Source organism: Mesoplodon mirus (assembly GCF_964341445.2).
Source record: "Mesoplodon mirus genome assembly, chromosome: 1".
Taxonomy (NCBI): Eukaryota; Metazoa; Chordata; class Mammalia; order Artiodactyla; family Ziphiidae; genus Mesoplodon; species Mesoplodon mirus.
The window spans coordinates 84640640-84653085 of record NC_138976.1 but is presented as its reverse complement, the minus strand read 5'-3'; the positions used below and the strand labels follow the sequence as shown (position 1 = coordinate 84653085).

At 34.8% G+C, this 12446-nt stretch overlaps 1 protein-coding gene across 3 annotated transcripts in view; it reads right to left on the bottom strand.

The window, feature by feature from the left end:
- VPS13A (vacuolar protein sorting 13 homolog A) overlaps positions 1–12446 on the bottom strand; it is a 259057-nt gene that overhangs the window by 51062 nt on the left and 195549 nt on the right. For all 3 annotated transcript variants that reach the window (XM_082614126.1, XM_082614124.1, XM_082614125.1), the window contains 4 exons: positions 12187–12333; positions 7390–7518; positions 6646–6779; positions 1951–2080 (listed from right to left, as the gene is read on the bottom strand). In XM_082614126.1, coding sequence (XP_082470252.1) covers positions 1951–2080; positions 6646–6779; positions 7390–7518; positions 12187–12333 — 540 coding nt within the window. The remainder of the gene's footprint in view (positions 1–1950; positions 2081–6645; positions 6780–7389; positions 7519–12186; positions 12334–12446) is intronic.

Sequence of the window (12446 nt, the reverse complement as noted above, 5' to 3'; positions counted from 1 at the left end):
TAACCTAAGTAACCATGAAGCCAAAATATAAAAATAAATCACAATGAAATTTAGAAAATATTTTTAGCTAAAAAAAAAAAGTAATATACAGCACAGGCAAATTTGTGAGATAAAATTAGTACTGTTTTTGGTAGGAAGTTTGTGACTTTAAGTGACTTCAAATAAGAAGTGAAGAAAGTCTAATAAACAATGATCTAGGTATCTGCTATGAACTCATTTGCCCCCTCCCCCAATTCACATGCTAACATCTCAACTTCCAATGTGACTGTTAGGACACAGGGCCTTTATTGAGGCTATTGAGGTTAAATGACATCCTGGGGGAGGGGGAAGGTGTAAATAGGGTTCTGATCCAACAGTATTAGTTTCCTTATAAGAGACACCAGAGCGCTCGCTCACTCTCTCTTTGCCAGGTGAGGACACAGCAAGAAGGCAGTCATCTGCAAGCCAGGAAGAGACCTCACCAGATTCACCAGAACCTGACCATGCTGGCACTCTGATCTCAAGCTTCCAGCCTCCAGAACCATTAGAAATAAATTTCCATTGTTTAAGCCATCCAGTCTAAGGTATTTTGTTATGGCACCCTGAGCAGACTAATACAATATCTATTTCAAGAGTTTAGAAGAAAATTATCAAATTAAAACAGAAGGTGAAAGAATATAGATTAGAGCAGAAATAGGTGAAAATGATAACAAATGTATAAAAGAGATCATCAAAAGAGCAAATTGATGGTTTTCTGACAGACAAAACTAAACTGAGACTAATTAAACTAATAAAATCTCAGTAAAACTTATCAGGAAAAAAGGAATGAAGGTACAAATAGTCTATGCTAGGAACGAAAAAGAGAATCATTCCCATAAATATTAAAAGATAAAAAGGTGGATATTATGAAAACATTTATATCAATATATTAGAAAACAGAGATGAAATAAAAGCATTCTTAGAAAACCTCTTACCAAAATGACACAAGTAGAAACAGAAAGCTGAATTGCCCTATATATAATAATAAAATAGCATTCATAATTTAAAACCTTCCTACAAAGACTACTGCAGGTTAAGATGGCTTGGCTTCACTGGTGAACTCTAGGAAATATTCCAAACATTCTAGAAATCATACCAATCTTACATAAGCTCTACCAGAAAATAGGAAAATCGTAGATATTTCCCAGCATGTATTAGAATGACCTTAACATCAAAATCTGGTTAGGACATTACAAGGCAGGAAAGTTACAGGCCAACTTCTCTCATGAATACAAGCAAAAGTCTTAAACAAAGCATTAGCAAGTCAATTCCAAAAATACAAGGCTGGTCTAATGTTAAAAAACCAACCAAATAAGACAGAGCCCAGATAACATATAATCATCGCAAAAGATTACAAAAAGTCATAAAAATTAATAAAAATTCAATACTCATTCATTTACTCATTTGATAAGAGAAATAATAACTAGTGGCAAGAAAAAAGACACTGGAATAGGGAACAAATTAAGATAAAATTTGAAAGACCAATAAAACTTTAATAAAACAATTTCTGAAAGTCATTTGTTACTGGAGAATGTTTATACCTAACTTTATTATTATAAAACAACAGTTTGCCATCCAGAGATAAATTCTTTCATTAATAGATCCCTAAATGTCCTTCACAGAAGCTAAATTGACTTGAGATGACTTTCAATGCAAAGAATGTATTTATAAATTGAATGCTGAAAGTACCTAAGTTTACCCTTTATAACATAATAGAAGCAAATAAAAAGGCAGACAAAATAAGACTGTTTCCAGTTTTAAACATTTCTGGTTAAGTTAAAGTTTGAATACTGTTTTAAAAATCTGTTGCAGTTTTTAAGAAGTGGAAACACAAAAGAGGCCTCAAAACTAGTAAGGCTGAAAGAGAGTAAATTAAAAAATAAATAAATAAAAGACTTCTGAGAACACCAAAATAATCAATCCAGTACATACATCCTTTTGTGTTACTTCACCGTGGCTTTTTCCACACGTCCACTTCAGCTTTCTAGAGCCCACCGGATCAGCCCACGTATAAAAAACGGCTTTTCCAGGAGGGAGGGAATCTTCTATTTCACAGAGGGAACTGACATAAATAGTAAAAATATGCATTAAAGTAAGTGCAAGTATACGATTATTTAAAGAATCCAAAAGAATACTTCATTAATTCTGAGTCCATTAATTGAGATTTGTGATAGTTCTGATTAAGAGTAGACTGAAAATTTTCCTTATACAATAAAAAAGTGGTTTTCTGAGAAAATAATGAAAATATTTCAAGGGAAATATATGTCCTAGTTAGGAAATAAATATCTCCAGGTTTCTGAAACTACTTTGTCAACTTTTGTTTTAATACAAATTAATTATAAAAGAAAATTATTCCACTTACTTTATCTTATCTATACCAAATCTAAGAGAATTTAATTAGTAACCCTTTCCTAAGTATTGTTTTACTGTGGCAAAGACAATACAGCTCAATTATTTCTAAAACCATAAGACAAGGGATACAAATCTAAGAAACTCAGTCAACTCATAAAACGATTCCCCAAAAGAAAATGGAGAAGTTACAAACCAAAGAAATAATAAAATATAACTTTTCTGAGCTGAAGAAGCTGACTCTGCAGATTAGACTTCATTGGGTATCAGACTAAATTAATGGAAACAGAATATCATCCTAGATAGAGCTTTGTAAAATGTTCAAATTTTAAGAAAATAGAAGAAAACCTGCCTATAAACATCTAGGACAATCACAGTTACCCATGAAGAAATAAAAGTAAGACTGTTCTTACACTTTTCTATAATACTGAATGCCAGAAAACAATGGAGCAATGGCTACACAATTTTGAGGCAAGAAGTTATGACTTAAAATTTTCTGTCAAATTGTTAATTTGCAAGAGAAAGACATTTTCAAATAAGCAACAGCATAACATATTATCCACAAACACTTACTTTTTCCAACCAAGTTAGAGATGACTCAAAATAAAATTTTAAGAACTAGGATGTAGAAATATTAAACAACTAAACCAGTCAAATAAATTAACTTGTTGTTAATATGCTATGAATCAATGCAAATACCTACAAGAACATATTTTTGAAAAACTAACCATTTTATATTAATCTGGGTCAAAAATTCCAAATTATATCGATAAGAAACTGGGAATTTGGAAAGAGAAATGGAAGAAAATGTAAACTACTCCAAATTTTTCATGGATGAATTAGCAGATAACTGTTTCACTCTCAAAATTTAAAATGCATCAAAATCAGGACTTCCCTGGTGGTCCAGTGGTTAAGAATCTGCCTTCCACTGCAGGGGACACGGGTTCAATCCCTGGTCGGGCAACTAGGATCCCACATGCCGCGGGGCATCTACGCCCGCACGCCGCAACTACTGAGCCCACGCGCTCTAGAGCCCGTGCGCCACAACTAGAGAGCCCGTGTGCCGCAACTATTGAGCCTGCGTACTCTGGAGCCGGTGTGACACTACTAGAGAAAAGCCCACACACTGCGACGAAGAGCCTGCGCGCCGCAACTAAGACCTGATGCAGTAAAATAAAATAAAATAAACCATGCATCAAAATCTCCAAGAACACAAAAAGTAATTATCTACAAGAGAAACAAAATGTATATTTTCCAAATCATCCTTAGAAGAAAATAATCCATATTACCAAAAAGTATGGCAAGGAATCATAAATTAGTTGTTATAAGGATTACAAATGGGTTCAACATTTTTATTAAAAGATAAACAGGTTCTAACATTATAAAATTGGAAATAAATTCTCAACAATAGAAGAACATTTGATTATAGTGCATCTAAATGATGGAATATCATGCATTCATTGAAAATTGTGTTTTTGAAGCAAATTTACATGCTCACAATAGCTGTTAAAAACAAGAGATTCAGAAATATAAACAGATAGAGAGCAATAGTAAAAAAAATAACTGAATCAAAATGCTGACAGTGTTGGGATTCCAGGGATTATGTTTTTCTTTTCAGTTTTCCTACAGAATTTTAAAAAATAATGGACAGTTGTTATTTTTATATGTAGGAAACAATTAAAAACCATATTAGCAACAACAAAAAAGTCAAGGGTAGGGAAGGCAGAGGAAACAAAAAGCCCTATATTCCTTATTTTTCTATGAAAAAATATCAAATGTAACCGTGTTGATCAGATAAATTTGGTTTAAAAATATTTAGAAGTGCTTTAATTCATATAAATTTTAATCTATTTAATTCACTGCAGAATATTCCTTGAAAAAATTCATCTCAGATTTACCTCAGGAAATTCAAAGAAAATAAAAAGTAACCAGAGTCCTCAGAATGTTAACTATAGATGTGTACAAGTCTTAACCTCACAAGAAGATAACAACACAATGTGACAAATGCTTTAATCTATGTATTAATTTTATAAATTTCCATTAAGACTGTAATTTTTAAGTTTCAGAATTTCTACACAGGATCACATTCTAGTTTCTCCCTTATCCCTTACTTTTACAACTGTAACAATGCAGTAGATAACTTTTACAACTGTAACAATGCAGTAGATAAAATTTCTAAACACTTTATATCTGAACTGTACTATAAAGAACAGTGCAAAGTCAAGGCCAAAGAAAAGACTGAGAAGTCTCTAGTTCAGCCTCAGCCAGGCTCAACCAGATGTCAGAGAATTAAGCTACGATGCCCTACATCATCCACAGTATGTAAAGAATTAACTTAGCTCCTGTGTATCTTAGAATGTTACCAGTTATGTACTATCCTTGAGAGAATCAAGAAAATAGTCACTCAAATCATTTTCTGGAGGTCTTAATTCTGTGACAGTTTCTTTGGGAAAGGCTAGTTGAGGTACATGAATTGAAGGACAATAAGAAAAAACCATTTCTGTTTGCCTTTGTCAGTTTTAATCAACCAACTTATTATTTTTATAATATATCCATATCATAGAAAACAGGCTCTACTCTCTCTCAACATCTTCCTCAAATGAGAGAATTGATAGGCAAGGAGGAGTTCTAGATATTTGCTAGCTCAAGCTTCAGGTTCTCACTCAATCAATGCCTATTTTAGTCAATGATTCCAAGTGTACAGTTAGCAGTGGAAAAAAAGCATAAATGCACTGATAAATATGGGCCCACTGATAAGTGACATGAAAACAAACTAAGAAAAGTAGACAAAATAAATTCAAGACAACCTGGGACCCATAAGTAGAGGAACAGAAGGTTACATAAATTGTAGTGGAACTAAGAGGGTAAGGCATCACAGTATATTGAAACAAATGATATAATGAGTAGTCTTGAAATATCAAGACATAAATATGGTCTTTAGAAAAGCTTAAAAATGTAGCGCTCCTTTCCCACATGCCTCAACAAGAAAAAGGTATCTACTGTTTGAAAAAAATCTGAAGAATCAATATTTACATTATGTTCATTAAAAAAAAATTTCAAAAAGAGACAAAATTCTTATGATAAACCCTGACAATTTCCTCACCAGATTCCACAATGATCAAGCTTTTGTCATACTTGCTTCAGTTCTCCTGGTTTTTGTTTTTGAAGCATTTAAAAGTAAATTATATCACTAATCATCAGGGAAATCAAAACCACAATAAGACATCACCTCACACCTGTTAGAATGCTTATTATCAAAAAGACAAGAAATAAGTGTTGGCAAGGATGTTGAGAAAAAGGGAACCCTTGTGTATTGTTGGTGGGAATGTAAATTGGTGCAGTCACTATGGAAAACAGTATGGAGGTTTCTCAAAAAACTAAAAACAGAACATGTGATCCAGCAGCTGGATTATCTGTTCAAAGGAAATGAAAACACTAATTCAAAAATTATATGTATGTTCACTGCAGCATTATTTATAATCACCAAGACATGGAAACAACCTAACTGTCCATTGATGAATGAATGAACATACAAAATGTGGTATATATAAAATGAAATATTATTCAGCCATAAAGAAATCTTGCCATTTGAGACAACATGGATGGACCTTAATGGCATTATGCTAAGTGAAACAAGTGAGAGAAAGACAGATACTGTATCATCTCACTTATATGTGGAATCTAAAAAAAACAAAAAAAGAAAAAAGAAAACAACCAAAAAAACCAAACACACAGAGAACAGATTGGCAGTTGCTAGAGGCAGGGTTGGGGTGGATGAAATGAGTGAAGGTGGTCAAAAGGCACAAACTTCCAGTTATAAAATGTATAAATCATGGGGATGCGAGGTACAGCATGGTGACTATAGTTAATAATACTCTATTGTATGTGTGAAAGTTGCTAAGAGAGTAAATCTTAAATGTTTTCATCATAAGAAAAAAAAATCTTAACTGTGTTTGGTGATGGATATTAACTAGACTTATAGTGGTGATGATTTTACAATATATACAAATATTGAATCATTATGTTGGACACCTGAAACTCATATGTTATATGTCAATTATGTGGGAATTTTTAAAAAAGTAAATTATAGATCTCAAGTCAGTTTTAACCCTATATACTTCAGTATACCTTTTTTTTTTTTAAATGAGGACATTGTTTTACGTGGCCATAATGCCATTATCGGTGTTTATACTCTTAGGAAATTATCATAAAGTCAATGTCTCATCAGCTAGACTCTGCTAAAATCAGGGGATACTGTATTTGTAATAATCTTCTTACCTCTGCTTGTATTGAACAATGTCATTCTTGGTGTGATTTATTAACAGGAATGGAGTTGCTCCATCACGATAATCTGAAAATGTAATAACTGTAGAATGCTCAGCCAAATTAACTTCTGCTATAATACCTCCAAGCTAGAAAAAAGGAAAAGAAAATATTCTCTGTGATCATCTTCCAAAGAATATTAACCAATAACAGTTAATAATAAAAACTATTCATAACTTAATATATTTTTTGATGACTTGGAAAGTAATTCAGGATTTTATACTGCATTTCTGGAAAACCATGACTCTCAATTATCATATACAGATGGGTCAAATTCAAGATGTGGTATATTGTAGTATTCTAGGCACTTTAACTCAGCAGTCCCCAACAGCCGGGGGGAGGGGGGAATGTTCAGACAGTAATGTGAGCGATGGTTCGGTCAGTAATGTGAGCCATGGGGAGCGGCACATGAAGCTTTGCTCGATCGCCTGCCACTCACCTCCTGCTGTGCGGCCTGGTTCCTAACAGGCCGAGGACCAGTACCAGTCCACGGCCCCCAGGTTGGGGACCCCTGCTCTAACTTTCCATATAACAGTTAAATTGTTTTATGTCTATTGCTTCCTTTTAGAACTTTTTCCCTTTGCAAAGAGAGATGTTTGTTCATTTTTGGTGAAACAAACAAAAAAAATCATTTAATAAAAAAAAAATTATTAAGTATATATTAGCTTCTCTAACCACACACACAAAAGAATCACTTACCTCATTATCCAGACGCAATAAAATACAACTTTCTTGCTTGTTAAAATGTATCTTTTTGGGAGAGCCTTCACTTCTTTCAACTTGAATAAGAAGTTTATTAGAAGCATCCTCAGGCCAAAAGGGGATACACTAAAACATATATTACATATATTTATTTAATTAAAACTGATTTCGCCATAAATACCTTTATCATTTTAATAAACCCATCAGAGTAGACTTAAAATAGTCTTAAACCTCTTTCAACACTGCTCTGGTTACTGGACTGCTTAGCTATAAACTGCTGACTTTGAGATGGGGTGCCACTTGGGGGCACTTTGAACACAAGCAGTAATGGGTAGTAAGTTGAAGAGCTATTGATAGAGTGCTGTGAAGAGGCGTTAGTGTGGCCCAGATCTAGAGATGGATTGAAAAAAAGTAAGTAAACTGAGCCAAGTGATCAGTTTAAAACAGGGGAATGTTCATTTACTAAAAGTTATAATTGGGTTGTGGGCATCACTTAGTAATTAAACAGTAGTCCAAGTACACACAAATGTCAAGTCAGGACATATATTAAATCCAGAGTTCTGGAAGTCAAATAAGGATTAAAAAAGAAAAAACAAAAGCAAAAACCAAGAGACGTATCTAAAGTCTAAAGTTCAGAGTAGAAAACAGGCTCAAAATCTTAAGAAACAACCTGGACATCAGTGATCTGGAAACCAAACTAACGGAATAGGAGACAGTCAATGCACCCAGAAAGAAGACCAGACAACAGGAGCTGGAAACAAAGAAAAGAGCTAAAAGAACAGGAATGGAGAGCCAGCCTTGTCTGTAAACTATTATGTAAATCAGGTCTTAGTGTGATCTGACTCTGACCAGGCTGGTAACTTCACATAATTCAATGAGACTGCTCATGTGCTCATCATGATCATCACCATATTACCTGAGGGCAATGTAGAAGAAGCTAGATATTAGAGTCAAGTGCCTTAGCTTGATAAAGTCAGTTTTATTCAACCATAAAAAGTAATTAATGGAACTAGATATGGGACATGGTTAAGGCTATAACAGGCTGAGAAAATTCCCACTTGGGGCTTCTTGCAACCCAGTGGAAACTTATCTGGAGTCAAAACAGTAGCAATACTAATCCAAGCATATTTCCCAGGAGGAACTGAGAAGACTAAAAATGATGTGCTCTCTAAAAACCCCCAAGCCTTGCTTATTTGTAAGCTTTCCTTACAAATCAACACAGCTAATAATCATAAATATGCATTTTAAGTTAAGGTTGACTACTGTAAGCCAAAATTAAAATGTAAAGCTTTTAAATTAGCAGAAGAAATTTATCATAAGAAAAGCTGAGGGACTTCCCTCGTGGTCCAGTGGGTAAGACTCTGGGCTCCCAATGCAGGGGGCCCGGGTTCGATCCCTAGTCGGGGAACTAGATCCCACATGCATGCCTCAACTAAGAAGTCTGCATGCCACAACTATAAGCCCACATGCTGCAACAAAGATCCCACATGCCGCAACTAAGACCCAGCGCAGCCAAAATAAATAAATAAATGTTAAAAACAAAAACAAAAAAAGAGAAAAGAGAAAAGCTGAAGTTGACAACAAAAAGTAAAATAAAAAATAAGTTGTTATGCATTTGTAATTGCAATTACTGTAAATATAAACTAACTGTTGGAAGACAGAAGCTACAGATTAGGTTTTTAAAGAGAGAAGACCCAATAATCGTATCTACAATTGACATATAAAGCAAGACACATAGAACTACTGTAAATAAAAGTATGGAAAAAGATATACCTAGAAAATATATAGAGTAAAACAAAGTTGCAGTCATACTCTTGGCATCTAGATATATAGAGAGCTCTACATCCAACAAACCAAGAATCCATAGACTAATGAGCACATATGAAACATTTGCCAAAAAAAAATCTATACTCATTCACCAAATTTTTATTGAGAGCATACTGTGTTTAATCACTGTTCAGAGCCCTCCAATAGCTCTCTCCATTCCACTCAGAGCAAAAGTTAAAACCCTTGTAATTCACAAAGTTCTGTGTCACAAAGTTCTGCATGATTACTCTTTATCACTGTTATGTCTTATTCTCTTCTAAATACTTTTCCCTCTCCAATAGTATTGGCCTCTTTGGCTATCCCTCAACCATGCCAAATATTCTCCCATTTTAGGGCACCTACCCTGGCTGATCCTTTGTCTTTAATGCTCTTTCCCCAGATACCCACACTGCTGAGGGGTCCAGCTCCTGGCTAAACACCTATGTGTAATTTTTCATGTCAGACCACTGGTAATTACAAAGGCTTTACCTTTACCTGGCAGGTCTCACAGGGCAAAGCAGCCCTCCCCATACCAGACTAGGTGCACAGCCAGTACCCTGCATTCTCAAGAACTCAGCCCCCACTTCTAGCCGCGCCCTTACAAATATCTGCATTCCTACTACAGGCATCTTTGTTCAGAGGCCTCTTTATCAGGGCCTTTGGCAGAGGCCTTCCTCAGGAACCTCTGCAAGGCCTCTTTATCAAGGAGAGAGGCGGAACTTGAAGATGCTTTTTCTCTACTCCGACTTGGTGCTCAGTACTCTTCCATTCCTAGCCCTTCCCCTTTGTTTTCTGCCACCCCCAGATCCATAAAACAGTAAGAGTTATTTGTTCAGGGCTCCCCTGACAATGACACTACCCTCACTGATCCACCTCACCCCTAACTAATGCTGTTCCATAGGAAAAATGGTACAAGGGGAGGTGGTGCTTTCTTCAGTTTAGCCTCTTACTTATACTACTGCAGTAAGTAATTAAAGTCCTGAGTGCTACTTTCATTTTGGCTTGTTGTCTTTATCAGCTATTCCTGTACCTGGCAGCTCAGCTCCAACTCAGCTGAACTCTTGACAAGTGTACCTCTCACATTTTCTCCAAGTTTCTTCAAATGAGACCTCAGTAAGTCCTATCCTTGACCACCTTATGTAAAATTATAGCCCACTTCTTGCTCATTAGAACTCTTAACACCTCTTAGCCTGTCTTATTTCCTTTTTCCCTATTAGACCTGTCACCTTTAAACATACTATGTATTTTACTAGTTGACTATGGTATTATCCATTTAATGATTTCCCCACACTCCCACTGAAATGTAAACTACACAAGGACAGGTACTTGTGGTTTTGTTAAAATATGTATCACAAGGCACACAAGGAGTACACACAACAAATACTGTTGAAAGAATGAACGAACAGGCAATCATGAAAAAAGGTACAACTTCTAGAAATGAGAAATATAATTATTCAAATAAAAAACTCAGTTGGGGCTTCCCTGGTGGTACAGTGGCTGAGAGTCTGCCTGCCGATGCAGGGGACACAGGTTCGTGCCCCAGTCCGGGAAGATCCCACATGCCGTGGAGCGGCTGGGCCCGTGAGCCATGGCCACTGAGCCTGTGCGTCCGGAGCCTGTGCTCCGCAACTGGAGAGGCCACAACAGTGAGAGGCCCACGTACCGCAAAACAAACAAACAAACAAACAAAAACTCAGTTGAAGGCTCAAACAGCATATATATATATATATATATATATATATATACACACTGTGTAATATATATAGCAAAAGTGAAAATCTAGGAAAAATATATATGTAGAATTTATCCAGAATGGAGCAAAGAGTTATACAGATAGAGAATATAAAAAAGATAATAAGATATATGGAAGAAAGAATATGAAGGTCTAGAACAAATCTGATTAAAGACCCAAAAAGAGGAAATGGATGAAGAGGAGAGGTAGTATTTAAAGAGACAATAGCTGCAAATTTTACAGAAGGTATGAAATATATTAATCTACAGGTCTAGGAATAAAGTATCTCAAGCAGGATATATCAAAGGAACCCACATGAAGACAAACAACAGTATAATTGCAGAACATCAAAGACAGAGAGAAGACCGTGAAGGCAGCTAGAGAAAAAGGAAAGATAACCTCCAGAGAAATGACAGAATCACAGCAGAATTTTCAACAAAAATGGAAGCCAGAATATAATAAATGCTACAACATGTTGAAAAAAAATAGGATTATCAAGAAAAAGTATCATAAAAGAAAGGTGATGATTAAAACTTTTATGGATAAACACAAACTGATGGTATTTACCTCCAAATCAGCTCTAAAGGAAATGCCAAAGGATGTACATCAAGAATAATGATTCCAGAAAGATGATTTCAAAGCAAAAAGGCATAATGAATAAAAATAGCAAACATTTCTCTAATAATCCTAACATACTTAAAATAAAATTTCTTCAGAAGTATTCTACACTGGCTTTATCCAACTTTACTTAAAATAAAATTTCTTCAGAAGTATTCTATTAACCTCAGGCAGTCTTTCAAAAAGCTCTTACCCAGAGACCTAATAACTACAGATAGAGTAGAATCAAAATTTCATTCCTAAGACACTACTGTCTTCCTAAAATAATTAGCTTAACCTACCCTATAAAGGCATCTCTAGCAGCTTCCTAAAGAGAATAAATAATTTCTTTCTCTTTGCTGCATTTATACTTTACCCAGTCTTCTACTGCCATATTTAACGACATTTGGTTGGTAATTATTAAATGTTTACCTCTCTTATCAAGCAACACATTCCTAGAAAACAATGTTTGGATTTTAATAATTAAATTATTTACTTAGTTTATTCTGGTACAAATAAATACTCAAATGTTCATGGAACTGAAACAAAATTGGGAGGTGGGGGTGGAGAGTTAGAACATTACATAGTGATTTCATGTATCAAACTTCAAGGAAAAATGAAAATCTAAAGAGGTACCTTTTTGAAATTCATCTACCCACCTGCTCCAAATCAAGAGAGAGCCATTTATCACTTCCTTCTTCAGCCACTGATATACGATATTTACTTTTGTTTTTAAGCAAAAAAAAGGGTGTAAATGTGACAATTCTGGTAATGTTAAAACTGCTAAGATCTATAGTGACACCAACCTACAGGAAAAAAAATAGCAACATTTCAAAAACTATTCCATTTTCATAACATCCTGATAAAAATTAAGTACTCAGTAGAGCTTAAAAAAAATTTCCTGATGAGCATAAAATGA